Source organism: Sander lucioperca, chromosome 2 (assembly GCF_008315115.2).
Source record: "Sander lucioperca isolate FBNREF2018 chromosome 2, SLUC_FBN_1.2, whole genome shotgun sequence".
In the NCBI taxonomy this organism is placed as follows: Eukaryota; Metazoa; Chordata; class Actinopteri; order Perciformes; family Percidae; genus Sander; species Sander lucioperca.
In genome coordinates, this window is record NC_050174.1 from 3,956,952 (window position 1) to 3,976,995 (window position 20,044).

The 20,044-nt window shown below is 41.4% G+C and overlaps 2 protein-coding genes across 3 annotated transcripts; both read left to right on the plus strand.

Annotated features, from left to right (window-relative positions):
- Positions 1 to 565: 565 nt before the first annotated feature.
- Positions 566 to 19,854, plus strand: LOC116054338 (UDP-glucuronosyltransferase 2A1-like). Of its 2 annotated transcripts, XM_031305858.2 has the most exons (7): positions 568 to 1,320; positions 5,809 to 6,435; positions 6,597 to 6,745; positions 6,906 to 7,037; positions 17,074 to 17,161; positions 17,696 to 17,915; positions 19,256 to 19,854. In XM_031305858.2, exons 1-7 carry the CDS (start codon positions 603 to 605, stop codon positions 19,539 to 19,541), a joined length of 2,220 nt encoding a protein of 739 aa, XP_031161718.1. In that variant the 5' UTR covers positions 568 to 602; the 3' UTR covers positions 19,542 to 19,854. The 2 variants fall into 2 exon arrangements, with proteins under 2 accessions (XP_035846695.1, XP_031161718.1); XM_035990802.1 differs by lacking the exon at positions 5,809 to 6,435 and having other exon boundaries at positions 566 to 1,320.
- On the plus strand, positions 2,073 to 3,264 carry LOC118492969 (UDP-glucuronosyltransferase 2A1-like). The gene is made up of 2 exons (XM_035990840.1): positions 2,073 to 2,348; positions 2,658 to 3,264. The coding sequence occupies exons 1-2, from the start codon at positions 2,107 to 2,109 to the stop codon at positions 2,941 to 2,943; spliced, it is 528 nt and encodes a 175-aa protein (XP_035846733.1). The 5' UTR covers positions 2,073 to 2,106; the 3' UTR covers positions 2,944 to 3,264.
- Positions 19,855 to 20,044: the final 190 nt, after the last annotated feature.

Consider the following 20,044-nt stretch of genomic DNA (forward strand, 5'->3'; position numbering starts at 1 on the left):
TAATGACCACAGGCAGGAACGACTTCCTGTGGCGCTCTGTGGTGCATCTGGGAGAGAGGAGTCTTCTGCTGAAGGTGCTCCTCTGCTGGGCCAGTGTGTCGTAGAGAGGGTGTGAGACATTATCCAAGATGGACTGAAGCCTGGACAGCATCCTCCTCTGTTGTTCAAGAAACTCACTTGTTTAACACTCCTACACTTCAGTGGTATGCAGAAAAATTATTGCGCATGCATCCCCATGCACACACAGCGTCCTCAAATTACTGGAGTCTGTTCAAGCCCACGTAGCTAAAATTATTATTCCTCTGTGTTATTTCACTCCATCTCTCCACAGCTAACAACTAGAATGTGGGATTCTGAAGTCTATCGTTACTTTGTGTTGGTAGATTTCTGGTACAGGTTAGAGACTAATTTGTTTTTTAAATACTGACTGCTATCGTTACAGCCGCTACCTGTTCAATCCTGTTTGTAATATAATGTTCCACGTGGCACAAGGAGGAGTTACGAGCCAGAATGCAGCTGTGTTTAATTAATAATATATTTTCTAGGAGCGACTTTAAAAAGGATAAGGCCACAACAAGCTTTCCTCTTGACAAACAGGCACCATGAAGTTGAGGCAGCGTCTCTCTGTTTGTGTCCTGCAGCTACTTTGCGTGACATGGGGAGCAAATGGAGGGAACATTTTGGTCTGGTACACTGAAGGCAGCCACTGGATTAACATGAAGCCTGTGCTGGAGACGCTGATCGACAGAAGCCACCAGGTAACGGTTCTGGTGCCGAGCACATCGCTGTTCATGAACACCAGTGAGCCTTCTCACTTTGGCTACGAACCTTTCAATGTCACAAAAGAGAACATGGAGGACTTCGTAAATGACTTCATTCACTTCTTCATTTATGAGATGGATCATATGAACTACTTGCAGATGTACATCAGATACATAGATGTTTTAAGGGTCCAGGTGCAGTATTCTTTGAAGTATTTGGACGCCGTGCTGAAATCAGAAACCATCATGAAGAAGCTGAATGAGGGAAAATATGACCTTCTCCTGGCTGACCCAATCTACCCTGGCAGTGACTTAGTAGCAGAGATTTTGGGCATCCTTCTTGTCTTAACCCTACGCTATTCCGTAGCCAATAACTGGGAGAGATATTGTGGTCAGCTACCCCAGCCATCTTCCTTTGTCCCTGGCGTAATAAGCAAACTGACTGACAAGATGGACTTCTCACAGAGAGTGTGGAACTTTCTCGCCTACGCAGTGCAAGACATCATGCAAGAATGTTTCTTTTGGACCAAACTCAATAAATATTACTCAGAATTCAAAGGTGAGTTGAACACATTGGATTAATTGGAATGCTTTTATATCCAATCACCCTTGTCAACCCTGTGATATTTGAAGTGCAACTAGTGCAGTGCCCTCTCAAAACGTGCCTTTTCTAATGACAGTCGAATGTACTGTGCAGTAAATATAGTTGATTAGTTTTACTTCAGAAAAAAAAAACATTTTAAGTACTGCTTCTACCATTGCCAATACCAACATTCCCAGTTAGAGAGAGGGTGAGATGCAAAGCAAGACACTGTTTGCCTGTGGCCGCCAAATCATTATATTATAGTGAATATTTTAGTTAATCTAGTCTCGCAAAAACCATTAATATTGTCATTTTAGTCAAAGATTTTATCTGATATCTATTATCATTATCACCTTAACTTAACTTAACTTAATAAGTCGTTCTAAACAAACAACGCCAACTTAACAAAGTCAAAAATATGTTTTTCCAAAAATATAATTTTTTTTAATTTTTTTAATAAAGTTTTCTGAAGAATGCCTGGAGCTGTTTCACCTACATCCACAATTAGTTTTTAGGCTGTGGGCATTTCCTTCATTTACTTTGCAGGACAATAGTGTCCATCAACAGCACACTTAAAAATCAAATGTTGTTTTGTTTGCTTGTGTGTATTATTTTCACTTCTTGCAGTTTTTTAAAAAATATCTATGGGATCTGATCTGATTCACTCACAAGCCTTTGCCAATGTTCAGTATATAGATGTATAGTAGTCACATCATACAGAAGTGAAAATATGTTTTGATTGGAGAAAATAATGTATGTTTCATGATTTTTGGCAAACTATCAGGTCACCCCAAAACCAGAGCTTTCATCACCCATGGTGGCACAAATGGGATTTATGAGGCCATCTACCACGGTGTTCCCATGGTGGGCATCCCCATGTTCGCTGATCAGCCAGACAACATGGTCCATATTAAGGCTAAGGGAGCTGCAGTTACTGTAGCCTTCAACTTCATGAAGACTGAGGATCTTAGAGATGCAGTTAATGCTGTCATCAATGAAAAATCGTAAGTCGTTTTACTCATCTGCACTGTTTTAAGGTAATAAAAAAGGTATTGAAAAAAGATTTTTGGAGAGCTCACATTAATAATACAGAAGCAAGATTGACGTCAAGCCTTAAAGGAGCCATGGCCTTATGTACTGGATGGCCTTTTCCTCTCATGTATTGGCATTCATGTATTTTAAGTTTTAAAATACTGTACATGAAACTAAGAAAATCCACATTTCTTATCCCCATTTTCGGTAACGCAAAAAAATACAGTATAAAAAAAACAAACATACATAGCACATTTTCACCTGTATGTCCACATTCAAAGGTACAAGGAGAATGCCATGTGGCTGTCCAGTATCCACCACGACAGACCAATGAGTGCTCGGGATGAGGCAGTATTCTGGATCGAGTACACCATGAGAAACAAAGGGGCCAAGCACCTGCGGGTTCAGGCCCATGAGCTCACCTGGTACCAGTATCACAGCCTGGATGTCCTGGCCTTCCTCCTCACCATCGTTCTGTTCATCTTACTTCTCTTCATCAAGACCTGCACATTCTGCGTCTGGATGTGCTGTGGCAGAAAGGGAAAGACGAAGAGAAAGGCGGAGTAACTGACCGAATAGAAATGTAGTGGGATACAAAAAGGATGGCTGAAAAAACAACCTTGTTGTTCACTGGTTGTCCTGTTGGACTAAATCATGTAATGTAACCACAATGCCCTGGATTGGAAGTTGTGGCTTGGGACCAGTAATTGTCACTACTTTGAACAACTAATTAGGGCAAAAAATAGAAACAACACAAAAATCACTTTACAGTGTCCAGTATTCTTTTGAAACTCCAAACAATGTAATGTGTTGTACTATTTGTTTCACTGGCTTTGTCGCCATAACCTTAGGTTCAGTCAACCCAGCCTGAAAAACTGAAGAAAAAAACATTGTTAACCTCTACATATATCATGTATTTGCATTCCAATAAGTGAACATTCTTCTTGTTAGCTCCTTTGTGTGCACTTTTAATGAGATTAGATTAGATTAAACTTTATTGTCATTGTGCAGAGTACAAGTACAAAGACAACGAAATGCAATTACGTCAATTGCTGGCAGGTGTGCACTAACTTGAATAACAGTACCTGAGGCCAATTGGGCAACACACACGTATGCACACTTGTCAATTAAACACAGTTATGTTGTCTTCAATAAATCCATGTTACTTTTACTTCTGGTCATATATCTCCAGTTTTAATTTTACGTTTTTAATTAAACGATACTTCCACAAATGAGTTGGAGTTTGGTGCTCTACGTGAAGAAGATTTTTCTTTTAACTGATCACAGGGTTCATACACATTTTAACCAGTACTTTTCCATGACTTTTTCATGACTTTTCCATGACTTTTTGGCAAATTTCCATGACTATGTATTCCTGAAAATGTCAGTCGACATTAAGTTTACCCTCAGAGGTTTAACAATAAAATGAAGGACAATTTATGTGGTTCATAGTGAGATTCGTAATATTGCACCCCGAATAGAACGTTGAGGTTAAGACAACGTAAAATACATTTATTAATCACATATTATTATGCGGTGTTAAAAAAAATTCCATGACTTTTCCAAAACTTTCTGCATCTTTTTATGTTTCCAAAACCTTTCCAGGCCTGGAATTTGCATTTTTCAAATTCCATAACTTTTCCAGGTTTTTTCAAAACGTATGAACCCTGTGATCACCATCACCGTCTTTTGTGCAGTGCGCTTGCGACTTACAATGACTTACAAAGATACATAACAGCTACAAGTGTATGCACTATACAGGATTTACCCTATTATACTTTATCGACAGGAATTGATAGGTCAAACAGCAAACGGCCACCCACAAATAGTCTATAAACAAAGCATCAGGCTGTCTTTGAGATTTCACATTAACAACGGTTAAAGTTAGTCAGGCTACCGAAGAATACCATAATTCCTCCGTTCAATTAGGCCTAAGCAACGCACCCCAAGCTTCCATCCTTAACCGTTTGCCAGCGTGTTAGCATTTGAACAAAGTGCTGTGTGTCCACAGTGTGTGCAGACTGTAGTTACAGTTTTGCCTGAGGCCTCTTGGAGGAGTAACACTTAGGTTTTACAGTAGTTCGTGACCTCCTTGCAGGGAACATGCCTCTAACAGGTTCCGTTTGAACTTCAACTTTACTCTGCAAACAAAAGTGCTATTAACGTCATTGCAGTAAAACCAAAATTAGCCTAAATTAGCCTTGTTTTCTTTTTGCCATGGCTACATGATGCTAACTGCAGAACAGATTTCAAGGACTTTGTGCGCCGATTAATGGCCTCCAACGAATCTACGAATCTTTGAGTTAACATGTAGTAAACGTGAGTTGAATTTACACCGCAGCGCCGCCACGCCTTGATGATCATGACACGAATAGCATGTATAGTTATCTTTATTGAAGTGAATTACGTTAAATCGCCGTCATGCATGAATGAATATTTTTGCAATTTTACACATAATAATCCACAATGATCACATTACACAAAACTGAAATTGTACTGTTAATATTTTTAGAGACCCCCCCCACCAAAATTTCACAAATCACATTTTCAGGGGAGCCCATGCCGAGCTCCCCCTAGCTCCCCCGTAGTTCGCACCCTGGTGTAATTACACTCCTCCGTATGGATGTGTTTGCCCGTTTGGTTAACAGCGTGCGTAGCTCTACATCGACAGCAGAGCCTCCTGATGGCTTTAACCAACAAAACAGAAGAAGCACATCATCAGAGTGAAATGTGCTGAGAAAAGAAATCCTGATTCCAAGTACAGCACAGGTTGAGTGTGCCCTCTAGTGATATAATATGAGATTAGCATTAAATTGTCTTTAGGACAGCTGAAGAAATGAAAGGGGAGAGAAAGGGGAAATGACATGCAGCAAAGGGCCGCAGGTAGAAAGGGTAGTTGCTTTCAACCAGCCTTTCCTGAGTCAAAATATAGTCCTTCAAATTCTTGCACAGGCACCCACATGCGACTTCCTTAGATTAGTGAGTGTGTCAATGCATATTTATCTGAAATAGTTATCTGTCTGTTATTTCCCTCCATCTCTTCACTGCTAACAACTAGAACCTGGGATCTGAAGTCTGTTTTTACTTTTTGTTTGGGCGCTTGTGGTACAGGTTACAGATCATTCATGTTTTGAAATACTGACTGTCAACTTTACAGCTATTGCCCTTTACCTTTAATCATTTGCTTTAGGTGGGTCCGTTACATAATGCTCCATGCGGCACAAAGGGGAGTTACGAGCCAGAGTTCAGCATCATTAGTTAATGATTATTTTCTTAAGAGCACCTTTGAAAATGAATCCGGCCACAGCATGCTTTCGTCTTGACAAACAGGCACCATGAAGTTTGGGCAGCGTCTCTCTGTTTGCGTCCTGCTGCTACTTTGCGTGACATGGGGAGTAAATGGAGGGAACATTTTGGTCTGGTACACTGAAGGCAGCCACTGGATTAACATGAAGCCTGTGCTGGAGACGCTGATCGACAGGGGACACCAGGTGACGGTTCTGGTGCCGAGCACATCGCTGTTCATGAACACCAGTGAGCCTTCTCGCTTTGGCTACGAACCCTTCAACGTATCTGTCACAATAGAGAGCATAGAGGAGTTTTTTGAGGAATACCTTCGCTTCTCCATGTATGAAATGGATCAAATGAGCTACTTGCAGTTATACATAAGATACATGGATCTGATGAAGGTCGACCTGCAGTATTCTTTGAAATATTTGGACGGTGTGCTAAAATCAGAAACCATCATGAAGAAGCTGAAGGAGGGAAAATATGACCTTCTCCTGGCTGACCCAATCTACCCTGGCAGTGACTTATTAGCAGATATTTTGGGCATCCCCCTGGTCTTCACCCTGCGCTTTTCCCTAGCCAATAACTGGGAGAGACACTGTGGTCAGCAACCCGCTCCACCTTCCTTTGTCCCTGGCGCTATGAGCAAACTGACTGACAAAATGGACTTCTCAGAGAGAGTGTGGAACTTTCTCTTCTACGCACTGCAGGACATCGTGATTGATGATGTTATTTGGAAAGAAGTAGATAAATATTACTCCGAAGTCAAAGGTAAGCAACCCAGCTACAGGATACCAACACATAGAGTCCAATGATGATTTCATTGCTTTTGATTCATTGCAATGCTTTTATATCAAATCACTAGTCAACAATTTCATATTTTTAAGAATGAAAATAAGATAATAAATATTTATAATTTTGTATTGAGACAGGAACACCCACCAGTGCCTGTGAGATGATGGGTAGAGCAGACATCTGGTTAATACGAACCTACTGGGATTTTGAATTCCCTCGTCCTTTACTCCCTAACTTCAAATATGTTGGCGGGATCCACTGCAGACCTGCTAAACCTTTACCAGAGGTAGGGCTGTCTCCACTATCACAGGACTGTTAGTATTTCACTACACCACCTTCACAGTAGTCCTGACCTAAACAATAAAGAAAATAAGCAATTAAAATGCTGAGGAAAGAAAAGAAAATGCTGGTTGGTTTGCATTGAGATAATGTCACTCCTATTGCAGGATATGGAGGAGTTTGTGCAGACTTCTGGAGACGCTGGCATTGTGGTCTTTACTTTGGGATCATTCATCAAGAACATCACCACAGAGAAGGGAAACATGATAGCCTCAGCCCTCGCTCAGATCCCACAAAAGGTAAGAGCACAATCTCTATGTGCCAACTGGAATGACCTGGAATGAACCCTAAATACAATTTTAACGGCAGTGTTGCATTGTTGTCACATGTCACACAACCATTATTTTTAAAGGCCGTTGCTTGAAACTGCAGGTGATAACAGGTTAACAGGCAGTCAACTAACAAAATAAAAGGCAACAAAAAGTTACCTGTGAAGAATTACCCAATTTGAAGTAAGCTTTAAGTCTAAATTTGATTTTCATAACATGTTGGCATTCGATGAAACCAACACCTTACTGCAGGGTTGAAAGTTATGATAGCTTATAATAAGGTAAGAGATCAGCAGCAACACATGATTTGCAGTCAATGGTAATAAATGGTGATAAAGTTATGACAACATGGCATTTCTTCTGATTGAACAGGGGACAGGATGTAATGCAAGGAGAAACAATCAGAAGTGTAAACAACATATACAGTTGAAGATTTGATTGGAGGTACAGAGTTGGGATTCTCAAAAATAAGAGACAAATCACATTTATAGAAGACCTAGCCATCAAAGATCAACCATTTTCCAAATAAAAACTACTAAAGTTTTATTTTTTATATAATACAGCTAATTTTCCTTTATTTTAGCAGTGTTGGTGATTTTCTTGCTAGATTAAGCAACTTTTCAGACAATCTAAGTATGCCGCCCATTGATTGGATGCGAGACTCCGGTTCCTTTGACAGATGTTTATTAACACCGTAGAACTAAAAGTTCAGGTAAACAAAATAAAAGACATCAAATATTGCAATATTACATGAATAGCATGGCTTAGAATTGTAGCTAATGCTGATAAAGAATACAGAGCACTACTGACCACTTTAGCCTGCTTCTCAACCAACAGCAGAGTCATTCCCCAGAAGCAATCTTCATAGTCAAAAATATGATTCTTCAACTTACACACAGTTGTAGCGAACACCACGCAGCATGGAGTAATAATAAAAAAATAAAATAAAGAAACAACTAGCAGGTAACATCACCGCTACAGGTGCCTTAGTCTCTGTGTGTAGCTTACGGAGCTAACAGGCGCTACTTCTGTTTTTTTACTCCTTTCAAAATAAAAGGTACGAATTTCAAAATAAAATTCAAAAAACGGCTACATTTACACTCCCACCATCACACAATGTGTGATTCACAATAAAAATTAACATTGTTAACAGAACCCTGTAAAACATTGATGTAAATACACAAATACACCTTCAATATAAACAAAACAATGTCATTGAAGAGCTAACCTACTTATTCAGCCTCAAGCAATAGTACTGTTTTGTGTATGGACCTTTCTAAGTAAACTGGCTTATTTGAGCGTGTGCCTTTACTGTCTAGTGTTGTGTCACTGAGTAACAGTTTGAGTTTCCTGACTCTTCCGTCAGCTCCTTGGTAGACTTCAACTACCTTCGCCAGCTTCCACTGATTTCTTGGTGTGCCATCATCTTGCAACAGGACAATATCATTCACTTTAGCATTTCTCCTGTCCTTGTTCCATTTGCTCCTCTGCTGCAGATTCAGCAAATACTCCTTTCTCCACCTGGTCCAAAATTCATTGGACAAGAACTGTACTCTCTTCCATCTTTTCTGAAGATAGAGATCTTCCCTTACAAACTCTCCAGGTGGTGGTGCAAATATTGACCTTTTCATTGTCAATATGTGGTTGGGAGTTAGGGGTTCAGGTCCTAATGGATCATTAAGATGTTCTGTGGTCAATGGTCGACTATTCACTATAGCCATCACTTCGTACAGGAATGTTCTTAATGAAGAGCTGTCTAATCTTCCAGCAGACTGGTCTAGGATGGATGTGAGGACACTTCTCACGGTCCGAATGTGCCTCTCCCAGACACCGCCCATGTGACTGGAAGCAGGTGGGTTCATGACAAAGTTGCATCCTAGCTCTTTTACACGTTCTTGCTCTATTCCTTTCATTAATTCTTGGAATTCATTGCGTGCCCCCACGAAGTTTGTGCCTTGATCACTTTGTAGTTGACTTACATTGCCCCTTATGGCAATAAAACAGCGCAACGCATTTATGAAGGCATCAGTGGAAAGGTCATCCAATACCTCAATGTGGATGGCACGTGAACACATGCAGTGAACATGAACATGAAGCAGTCCATACCACTATAGGTAAATGGAGGGGTAGCTTCCATCCTCTCTGGTGGAAGGTCGGCCATTTTTTGTTCTTGATTACACTTTCTGAGCTTTCTGCATTTAATGCACTTGAAGATGAGTGATGACACTTCACTACTACACCCCAGGATCCAAATCCCACTGGAGCGTAGTTCATTGATGGTCATTCCACGACCTTGATGCTTCACCTTCTCATGGTAGTGCTTTATCAACAATCGAGACGCATGATGTCCTTTGGGGAGGATAGCTGGGTGTTTGACATGGGGGTGGAGTGTTGCTTGTGTCAATCTACCTCCCACCCTCAGGATATCTTGGCTATCCATGAAAGGGTTCAACTTGTGTAGTTCGGTTGACTTGCTCTTTTGTACCTCTTTCTTTTGTATAAGAGCCTTGATTTCATCACTGAACGCTTCTTCTTGAACTGCATGGATTATGAATTGTTCAGCATTCATTCTTCCTTCAAGTGTCGTAGCTTCATTGGATCTTGTTTTAAGACCTTTCATCTCCTTTGCAAGACGCTTAAGTCTTGCTATGGCCCTTACAACTCTCTTCCAATCTGAAAACTTCTGAAGTCGGTCTGATAGAGACCTTTCCTCATTTGCTTTCGTTGTGTGAACTTGTGCTCTTTTGATTTCTGGGTCGTCCTCATTGAGTTCTCCCACCTTAATCTCTTCATCCTTAGGGAGGTCCTTTTGCCACAAGAAACTAGGTCCCGTGAACCAGTTAGACTCTACAAGCTCCTTTGTGATGAGTCCGCGAGAGGCATGGTCAGCCGGGTTATTTTCTGAGGCAACATATTGCCACTGACTTGGTTCTGTGCTCGATTTGATCTGCTGGATCTGGTTGGCTACGAATACATGAAATCGCTTTTCATCATTATTAATGTAACCAAGGACGACCTTGGAATCGGTCCAAAAGTATTCCTGTAGATCTTCGATCTCCATTTCTCTCTTTAGCAGATCACTTGTCCTTGTGGCCACGACCGCAGCTGAGAGTTCCAGCCTTGGGATTGTTGTTACCTTCGTCGGTGCAACCCTTGCCTTCCCCATAACAAGAGCGCAATGGACTTCTCCAGACTTCGAAACAACCCTAAGGTAAGAACACAGTCCATAGCCAGAAACACTAGCATCGGAAAAATGGTGAAGTTCACACTGCTGAACTTCCTTGGCTCTCAATGGTATGTAGTGCCGTGGTATCTCTACCGAAGACAGATTATGGAGGTCTTGGAGCCATGCTTCCCAACGCGGCCTGAGGTCGTCAGGAAGTGGCTCATCCCATCCTACCTTGTCTTGGCACATCCTTTGTAGAATCTGTTTACCTTTCAAAATGATAGGTGCCACAAATCCAAGAGGATCAAAAATTGAGGCCACTGTTGACAGTACTCCTCTTCTGGTAAAAGGATGCTCTTTTACCCTCACTCTGAACTGGAACTTATCTGAGCTAATGCACCATTGGACCCCGAGAGCCCGTTCCATCTTGTGTTCACCCAAGGCCATGTCCAGGTCAGCTGCAACTTCAGCAAGTTCTTGCTTTGGGATTGTGGCAAGAACCTTCTTGTTGTTGGTAATGAATTTGTGTAAGTGGAGCTTACCGGTGTTGCAGAGGTCTCTTGCCTCTCTAACAAGCGTGATAGCTTCTTCACTGTCCAAACTTGTTAATCCATCGTCAACATAAAAGTTGCGCTGTATAAACCTACCTGTAGCTTCACTAAACTTGCCTTCTCCTTCTGCTGCCAGGTGTTTGAGCCCAAAGTTCGCGCATCCAGGTGACGATGCAGCACTGAACAAGTGAACCTTCATGCGGAACACTGACGGTGGAGCTTCCATATTGCCTCTTTCCCACCACAGAAATCGAAGGTAGTCTTGGTCCCTTGGTGCAACATGAAATTGATGGAACATCCGCTCCACATCACACATGATGGCTACTTGTCCTTTGCGGAAATGACACAAGACCCCTACAAGGGTATTTGTAAGGTCTGGTCCGGTGAGTAGATGCTCATTCAGTGATGTATTCTGAAACTTAGCTGAGCAATCAAATACCATGCGAATCTTTCCTGGCTTTTGGGGGTGGTAGACCCCATGGTGAGGGATAAACCACGTGGTCTGATTGGTTACCTCTGGCTCTGGAACCTTTTCAGCATCACCTCTCGCTATTATGTCCTCCATAAAAGCCACATAATCCTTGTGATATTGATTATCTTTCTTAAGACGTTTTTCCAGACATCTGAGTCTATGTTCTGCACACACTTTGTTGTTTGGCAGACTTGGCCTCTCTTCCTTGAAAGGCAATGGCATTTCATAATGCCCATTTGGCTTTCGCTTGATGTCTTCTTTCAGCTTCGCCAAGAACTTAATATCTTCTTGTGATATTAGAACTTCCTCACTGAACTTCTCAGTAAAATCTGACTCAAAGACCTTGAGTATATCTGCTGGAGTGATAATTTCCTTGACTTCTACAAACAAAATGGACCTCAGACTTGAGCTTATTGGGCTTGGTAGCTGGCTGAACTTTCTTTATGATGATACGGTGGCTCACACTGATTTCATCCTCATGATCATAATCAACTTCAGTGCTGCTGTAACCGATAATGCTCCAACCCAACACAGACCTTTGCGCATATGGCTGGTTTTCATTGCCCGTGATGACATCTCTGGGAAGTAAGGCTTGTGGACAGTTATAGCCGATTAACAATCCCACTTCACAGTCGAGCTCAGGAGACATTTCATCTGCCAAATGTTCTAAGTGAGGCCAGGACTTTGCAGTTGTGCTTGTGGGTATATGGGATCTGTTTGCTGGTATGTAATCTCTGGTATAGGTTGTTGGGAGTTTGATTTTAGTGTCAGAGCTGATGCCTCTTACCTGTAGTCCTTGCACCCTTTGGCTATTCACCACTTTTGTTTTTGATGTTATTGTGGACACTTTAAGTTTTACTGGCTCTTTCTTGGCACCCAATGTTACAGCCGCATCCTTCAGGATGAAGGTTGTGTCGCTCTGACTATCAAGTAAAGCATACACTAAAACTTCCTTGTCTGGTTCCGTTGTCTTGGATACATAGACTGGAACAATAGATGAAGTATGAGTGCTGCTCTTCTCTTGAACAACTCGGTTAGAAGTAGCTTGCTGTATTTCAATCGATTCAGACTGTTGGTTCTTGTCTCCTTTGTTTTCATTTGACCTTTCTTGTTTTATTCTTACTCCTTGTTCTTGGTCTTTCTTCCCACGATCTTGATGTAGGCAAGTGGGGTGGCGTTTTCCACATAAGTCACACACACTCCTGGATGTACAAGCTCTGGAGTTATGGCCGATCCTAAGGCAGCCAAAACATAATTTCTCCAGTTGTACAAACTTAACTCTTTCTTCAACTGGTTTTTCCATAATCTTGCGACACCTATGGAGAGTATGGCTTTTCTTCTTGCAAAACATGCATGTGATGCTTGTCTTTTCACTTGTATTAGTGGTGAAAGTCTTAGCACTAAAGTTTTGATTTCGTTGATACTTAGACTGTTCTCGTTCTGTTGGCTTTGATCTTTCTTGGTCAGTTGGCTTCACTGCATATAATGATGTGATGGGGTTGCATGCAATTCGAGCTTCCATGCTGAGAAATCTCACGAAGTATCTAAAGTCAAGGAACATTTTGTATCCATCTTGATAAATCGTGGCTTCTCTATTCCAGCGTGAGCTCAACCAATCCGGGAGCTTGACGGTAATCTTTTGGTTTTCCACACAGTCGTTGAGAGTTTGTAGACCTTGAACATATGGCATAGCTGATTCCACACACTGCTCAGGAAATCAACAAACTCACGAAGATTTTCACTGTCCTTGGGGCCAATTTTATGCCATGTATGTATCTTGTCACGGTATGACTTGGCAACTATGAATGGATTACCAAATCTGTCTTTAAGTATGTCCCCAGGCAGCACGATAAGCTGTTTCTGTTCCTACAAGGAAATGGCCTTCAATAGCTCTCTTGGCTGAGCCACCAACATACTTGCGTAGGAAGAAGAGCTTTTCTTGAGTTAGCAAGTTCTTGCGATCAATCAGAGTAAAGAAGGAAAGCTTCCAATCATTGTACTTGAGAGGATCTCCTTTGAAAACTTCAGGTTCTGGGATTGGAACTCGATTAGCTGTGATTGCTTCAGCAAGAGTTCTCACAAGGTCATTGGAAGCTTCATGAGAGGTTAAAAAGGCTTGAGTGGCCGGAGCTTGAGTGGTTGAGGCTTGCTGCATGAGTGGAAGTGCAGTTGGGGTGATGACTTGACTTACAGGGGCTTGAGAAAATGTGGCTGGCTGTGGAACAGAACATGAGGTGTACATGGAGGGACGTGGGAGAGGGTTTTTAGTGATTGTGACCTCATGTGGGTGATGGACTTGACTGGGCTTGGCTTGTTGCGCAGGAAGAGCTTGGGAGACTGGTGCTTGATAGGAGGGAAAAAATTGATCCATTAAAGGGTTAAGTGCAAGTGGTTAATCGACAGATTCTGAATAAACCTGCAGTCTTGCTTGAGCTGCAACATGCCCTTTAAGTTCTTCTAGCCGTTCTACTTCTCTTCTTTTCCCTTCCAGCTTCATTTTTCTATCAGCACTTTCTGCTATGAACTGAGCTCTTTTTTTAGCACTCTCTGCTTCAATTTCCCTTTCTTTAACTTCTCTTTCAGCCTTCAAGATTTGATCTTCCACCTCAAGTCTTTGAATTTCTTCCTTCTGCTGATGTTGTGCATTTGTTATCTTTATCACCTCTTGTGTAGCCGCAACTTCAGCTGCTGCTTGTTTTGCATTCAGGGACAGGATGGAAGAGTGTCTGGATACTTTGGAAGAAGCCTTTGACTTAGCGGTTTGAGCTGAGGAAACACTAGACACTGTGCTGTCAAACACTGACTTAGCGTCAGGCCAAGATATGTTTTTCGAATCATCACCACTGCGGAAATGTTGAACATTTGTATTTGCAATCCTAGTGAATGCCTGGCATGTGTCATTCATTCTCCGAATGTCAGGTTCAGGACTTGAAATGGCTCTTATTTTGAGGTAAGTGCTGTCAATGTCAACTTGGATGGTATTGATTGCATTTACAATCTCATCAATCAGATCATCAGCATCATTATTCTTAATGGACCGTTTTAAGCCATTAATGTGATACTTCCATCTTCTGTACATCTTTACAAAACTCACATTTAGATTCTTCAATTTGTCATCTAACAGAGCTTTTCCTTTTTCAGTGAGCTTTTGTGTGCGTCCAGTTTTCCTACTTCCAGGAGGCACTTGTGTGTCATCCGCACCAACCTGAGATTGTTTGTCCTGCACTGTACCTTCAACTTGCTCATCAGCATCAGCTTGCTGTGATAGGGTAGTCTGCTCTGCATCAGTATCTTCTTGAAGGTCTCCATGAGTGACCTCTTCAGTTGGAAGAAAGGTGGTTTCTTTTGTGTGTGACATATTAAATGTAGAGAGTTTTAAATATGTTGAAAATTAAATGAAACGTAAATATAAATCTCTTTGATTACCTTAGCTTAACCTTTGAATAATGCACATCATAATACTACGTTATCATAATAGCACACTTCAATAAATGAGTAAAAAGGCAATTAACAAAGTGTAAAAACTCTTGGCACAGTCTAAATATGAAAACTCACTTGTATGAACAATACTTTGATATTAACTTAAGACATCTTAGATTCAACTGGGAGAATGGTTAATTTACTTATCTATTTAGTTTCTTTGATTTTTACTAGATAATCAATTGCAGGAGAAAAATGTCCACTGCAGCTTTAAGGAAAAAACACAAATGAAATGTCCGTGTGCTAGAAACTTAATGGCAGCTAACGAGTACTTGCGCTACTTTCAAGACACTCTCCTCGACGTGCTTGCTTGTGTAGCCTTGTCCGCTTGCCCCTTGGATTCACACGAACAGTTCACAAGATGGCCTCTCCTTCACCACATGCTAGTCCGTCTTCATCCGCTCGGAGTCTTCACCGATGCAGAAGTGTTCTACTATGCCGCCCATTGATTGGATGCGAGACTCCGGTTCCTTTTACAGATGTTTATTAACACCGTAGAACTAAAAGTTCAGGTAAACAAAATAAAAGACATCAAATATTGCAATATTACATGAATAGCATGGCTTAGAATTGTAGCTAATGCTGATAAAGAATACAGAGCACTACTGACCACTTTAGCCTGCTTCTCAACCAACGGCAGAGTCATTCCCCAGAAGCAATCTTCATAGTCAAAAATATGATTCTTCAACTTACACACAGTTGTAGCGAACACCACGCAGCATGGAGTAATAATAAAAAAATAAAATAAAGAAACAACTAGCAGGTAACATCACCGCTACAGGTGCCTTAGTCTCTGTGTGTAGCTTACGGAGCTAACAGGCGCTACTTCTGTTTTTTTACTCCTTTCAAAATAAAAAGGTACGAATTTCAAAATAAAATTCAAAAAAACGGCTACATTTACACTAAGCTTTATATCTAAAAAGCAACGAGCAACAAATTTAGCGACTTATTCAGACAGTCAGGGTTTTCAGGACTCTGTAGCGGGCAGGAAAGATTGTAGCCGATCCCTCCCACCCTGAACACAAACTTTTTGAAACACTCCATTCTGGCAGGAGCCTGCGGTCCACCAGGACCAAAACCTCATGTCACAAAAACTATTTCTTCCCATCTGCAGTCGCCCCCCCGACGATTATCGTACATACTGGACAATATATCATTGCACAAACTATACTGTATATCCTGATCTTTTCCACATCCCTCAACCATTCAGCCTTTTTTCTCTTATTGTTTAAACAGTCATATTGTACATATGTTTTTGCAGTGGTGTAGTGGTCCCTGGAGAAGTGGGTATACTCTCAGTGTTCACCTTTTTTTTTTTTTTTTTTTTAAAGTAGTCCAGAAAAAAGCCCTGTTTTAGAAACAGTGACATGTAAGACTATGATTTAGTTTACCCAAAAATCTGTCATTTCTACTTGCTCACTATTATAAAATGATCATGACTTGATTAGGAGCAGTTTGTAGTTACTACTGGTCACACAAGCAGCCTGGATGAATGTAAAATGTATTTATCATGAGGCAAACATGGTGTTATCTCTTCTCCTCTAAATGTGCAGTCATATTGCCACTGGCAATTTGCCAGTAGTTTAAAATAATGATTCATTTGGAAACCACCTTAAAACTTACCTCAGAATTATGTCTTCCATCAACTGGGGTGGCACACCGCCGCTTGTGTTATTTCTTCAGCTGTTGTTTGGTCTGCTGCCGTTATCGTAGTCAAGTGGCACCGGCACCTGAGGTTTTTTTTTGGTTTTTTTTCACTGGCACCTGAGGTATTAGCGATATTTTCCTCGGCATGACCCGCCCTACTCTGCCTCTGATTGGCTCATCAGTCCTCATGCCTAAAGTTAACCAATCTAATCAGTGAAAGCAGTGAGTACCAGCCAATTAGAGGCAGAGGAGGGTGGGTCATGGCTTCACTATCCTTGAGGAAAAAATGGGCAATCTGGCTCACAGATATTACTGAATGGTTCGCATCAGGGGGGATTTAGAAGTGGGTATACGCAATGCTGACTGAAAAATAAGTAGGTATACGCCGTATACCAGCGTATACCCTGGACTACACCACTGTGTTTTTGTATTTATTGATTATTTCTAGTTATGTATGACGTCATCTGCTGACTTAGCGTCTTTTGGAGCTAGCACTAGCTACTTTCATTGGAAAAACACATAGTTGCTATACAGTATATTACGACATACAATTAAAATTGTGTTTCGAAGTCTAAAAGTAATAGTCCAGTAGTAGTCCAACTTTGAAAATTCCCAGGATTTTGCAACCCTAATTATGACATACAAGTAAAACTGCGTTTCTAAGTCTAAAAGTATTTTTGCTGTTTATAGGTGCTGTGGAGATACAGTGGAGAAAAACCAGCAACTCTGGGTGCCAACACCAGAATATATGACTGGATCCCTCAGAATGACCTACTGGGCAAGTTTAGCTTTCATAAAATCCTTGAACAGTAAACGTCATTACTTTGACTTTTTAAGGTATAGGGTATCCACCACAATATTTAGTGTTGTGTGTGACAGTACACAATCCTAAAAGGACAGAGAGTAGAAGAGAAAACAGTTAGAATATTTGATGGTTTGTTTTTTAGCTAAAAGATGCACTTCAACCATTACACAATATTAACACCGATTACAAGCTGGTATTTCATATCCATGGTTTCCAGACAAAGTATTCTAATGACCTTTCCTCTAGCGCCACCATGAGTTTGACATTCATGGCACTTCAGCACAAATCCTTGAGGTAGGGGCTTGTGTTGTCACTTTCTGTAGTTTTCTAAAAACTCTGGGTGATCTGAACTAGCCTGCTTCCACACACAACCCTTTGCCAATATTCAGTTTCATTACATTTATAATTGTCACATCATACTGTAGTAAAAGATGTGCAGATGAACAGCTTGCTTTATTTGGAGAAATTATGATAATGTAAGTTTCATGTTGTTTGGTAAACTAACAGGTCACCCCAAAACCAGAGCTTTCATCACCCATGGTGGCACAAATGGGATTTACGAGGCCATCTACCACGGTGTTCCCATGGTGGGCATCCCCATGTTTGCTGACCAGCCAGACAACATGGTCCATATTAAGGCTAAGGGAGCTGGAATTATAGTGGACTTCAACTTCATGAAGACTGAGGACCTTAGAGATGCAATCAATGCTGTCATCAGTGAGAAATCGTAAGTTATTTTACTTATGTGCATTTGGTCTGTTTTAGGGTATTAAAAAATGATTTCCCCTTCAAGAATCGTCAGCTTATCGTAGTGGAGGGGTTTGTGTGCCCCTGGGAGTTAAAGCTGTGTCTGTATTCTCAGTTGGGAGTCAAAAACAATTTCAGTGATGTTGGCGTCAGCCAGGGTTGTCTTTCGTCACTGATTCTGTTCTTGATCTGTATGGATAGGATCTTAGGGCACAGCCGGGGGGAGGAGAGTGTCCGGTTTGGGGGCCTCAGAATTGCTTCTCTGCTCTTTGCAGATGATATGGTTCTGTTGGCTCCACCAGACCGTGACCTATAGCGCACACTGGGGCAGTTTGCAGCCGCGTGTAAAGCGGTCAGGAGTGAGAGAGAGTCAGCACCTCCAAGTCTGAGGGCAGAAAACAGTGGATTGCTCCCCTTGGAAATGAGTTATTGCCCCAAGTGAAGGAGTTCAAGTGTCTTGGGCTCTTGTTCACAAGTGAGAGGCGTCAAGAGAGCTGAGCTTTCAATTTACCAGTTGATTTTACATTCCAACCCTCACCTTTGCTTATGAGCTTTAGATGGTGAGATAGGTACAAGCAGCCAAAATTAGTTTCCTCCACAGGGTGGCTGGGTTCACCCTTAGATATATGGACTCACACTAGAGCTGCTGTGTCAAAAGAAGCCAGTTGAGGTGGTTTGGAACATCTAATCAGGATGCCTCCTGCAACCTGGAGGTTTTGCACCATGTCCAACTGGTTGGAGACCCCGGGGTAGCGACCCTACACCATGACTCAGCCCCGATAAACAGCAGGAAATAGATGGACAGATGGGTGAAAATTCATTTTCTTACCATTTTGGAGAGCTCACATTAATAATACAGAAACAAGATTGACGACGTGCCATAAAAGAGCCATGGTCTAATGCAGTATGTCAGTCCAATTAACACTACAGAGTTTCAAGGTTACAAAACCACTGAATTGCCGTTTCCTCTAATAAATTGGCTTTCCAGTAAGATATTTCAGTTTTAAAGCTTTAGTGCGTAACTTTTTTATATTAATGAACGTCCGTTACATTCAAGCCATTACCAAATAAGTTGATACAAAGCTAATTAAGACTATCAGCTTCACAAAACTCTCTCTGTATTTCTCAGTATGGCTATGTTCAGAAACTGGTGTCGTCCGGCGACTTTCGCGCGCAGAAACTCAAGTGAAGATAATTACCTCTTCTGAAGAAAAAATTAAACCCTTTTTTCCTTTTAAAACCATTCTTGGTAAGCCAAAGAAAGTGAAGTATACAAAATAAATTCAATGCATTAATTCCCCTGTATGTCCACATTCATAGGTACAAGGACAATGTAATGCAGCTGTCCAGTATCCACCACGACAGACCAATGAGTGCTCGAGATGAGGCAGTATTCTGGATCGAGTACACCATGAGAAACAAAGGGGCCAAGCACCTGCGGGTTCAGGCCCATGAGCTCACCTGGTACCAGTATCACAGCCTGGATGTCCTGGCCTTCCTCCTCGCCGTCGTTCTGTTCATCTTACTTCTCTTCATCAAGACCTGCACATTCTGCTTCCAGAGGTGCTGCGGCAGAAAGGGAAAGACGAAGAGAAAGGCGGAGTAACTGACTGAATAGAAATGTTGTGCCACCTGGTTGTCGTGTTGGTCTAAATAATGTAATGCAACCACAACGCCCTGGATTGTAACTTGTGGCTTGGGACCAACAATTGACACTACTTTGAACAACTAGTTTGAGCTTCATGGGAAACTCCAAACAATGTATCATATGAAAGTTGTTATTTGTTTCACTTGTTTTGTCACCATGAACTCAGGTTCAGTCAGCCTAGCCTGAAAAACTGAAGTTAAAACATTGTTAGCCTCTACATAGACAATTACTATCTATTTGCATTCCATTATGTGTGAATTCTTCATTTGTTCTTTTGTGTATCACCAGTACCGGAAATTACTTAATTGAAGACAGGTGTGCTCCAATTTGCATAACTGTACCTGAGGCCAATCAGACAATAAACACAGAATGTTCATTGGCTGGTGTAGTTGTAAAAAAAAACACACACACACACACACACACACACACACACACACAAAGGGATTTCATAATGTGCCTTT

Coding starts and splice junctions, on each gene's coding strand:
- LOC116054338 (XM_031305858.2), top strand. CDS start 603: ATGAAGTTGAGGCAGCGTCTCTCTGTTTGTGTCCTGCAGCTACTTTGC. Junction 1,321..5,808: donor ATATTACTCAGAATTCAAAG/GTGAGTTGAACA, acceptor GGTACACTGAAG/GCAGCCACTGGATTAACATG. Junction 6,746..6,905: donor CTGCTAAACCTTTACCAGAG/GTAGGGCTGTCT, acceptor CTCCTATTGCAG/GATATGGAGGAGTTTGTGCA.
- LOC118492969 (XM_035990840.1), top strand. CDS start 2,107: ATGATTTTTGGCAAACTATCAGGTCACCCCAAAACCAGAGCTTTCATC. Junction 2,349..2,657: donor GCTGTCATCAATGAAAAATC/GTAAGTCGTTTT, acceptor CCACATTCAAAG/GTACAAGGAGAATGCCATGT.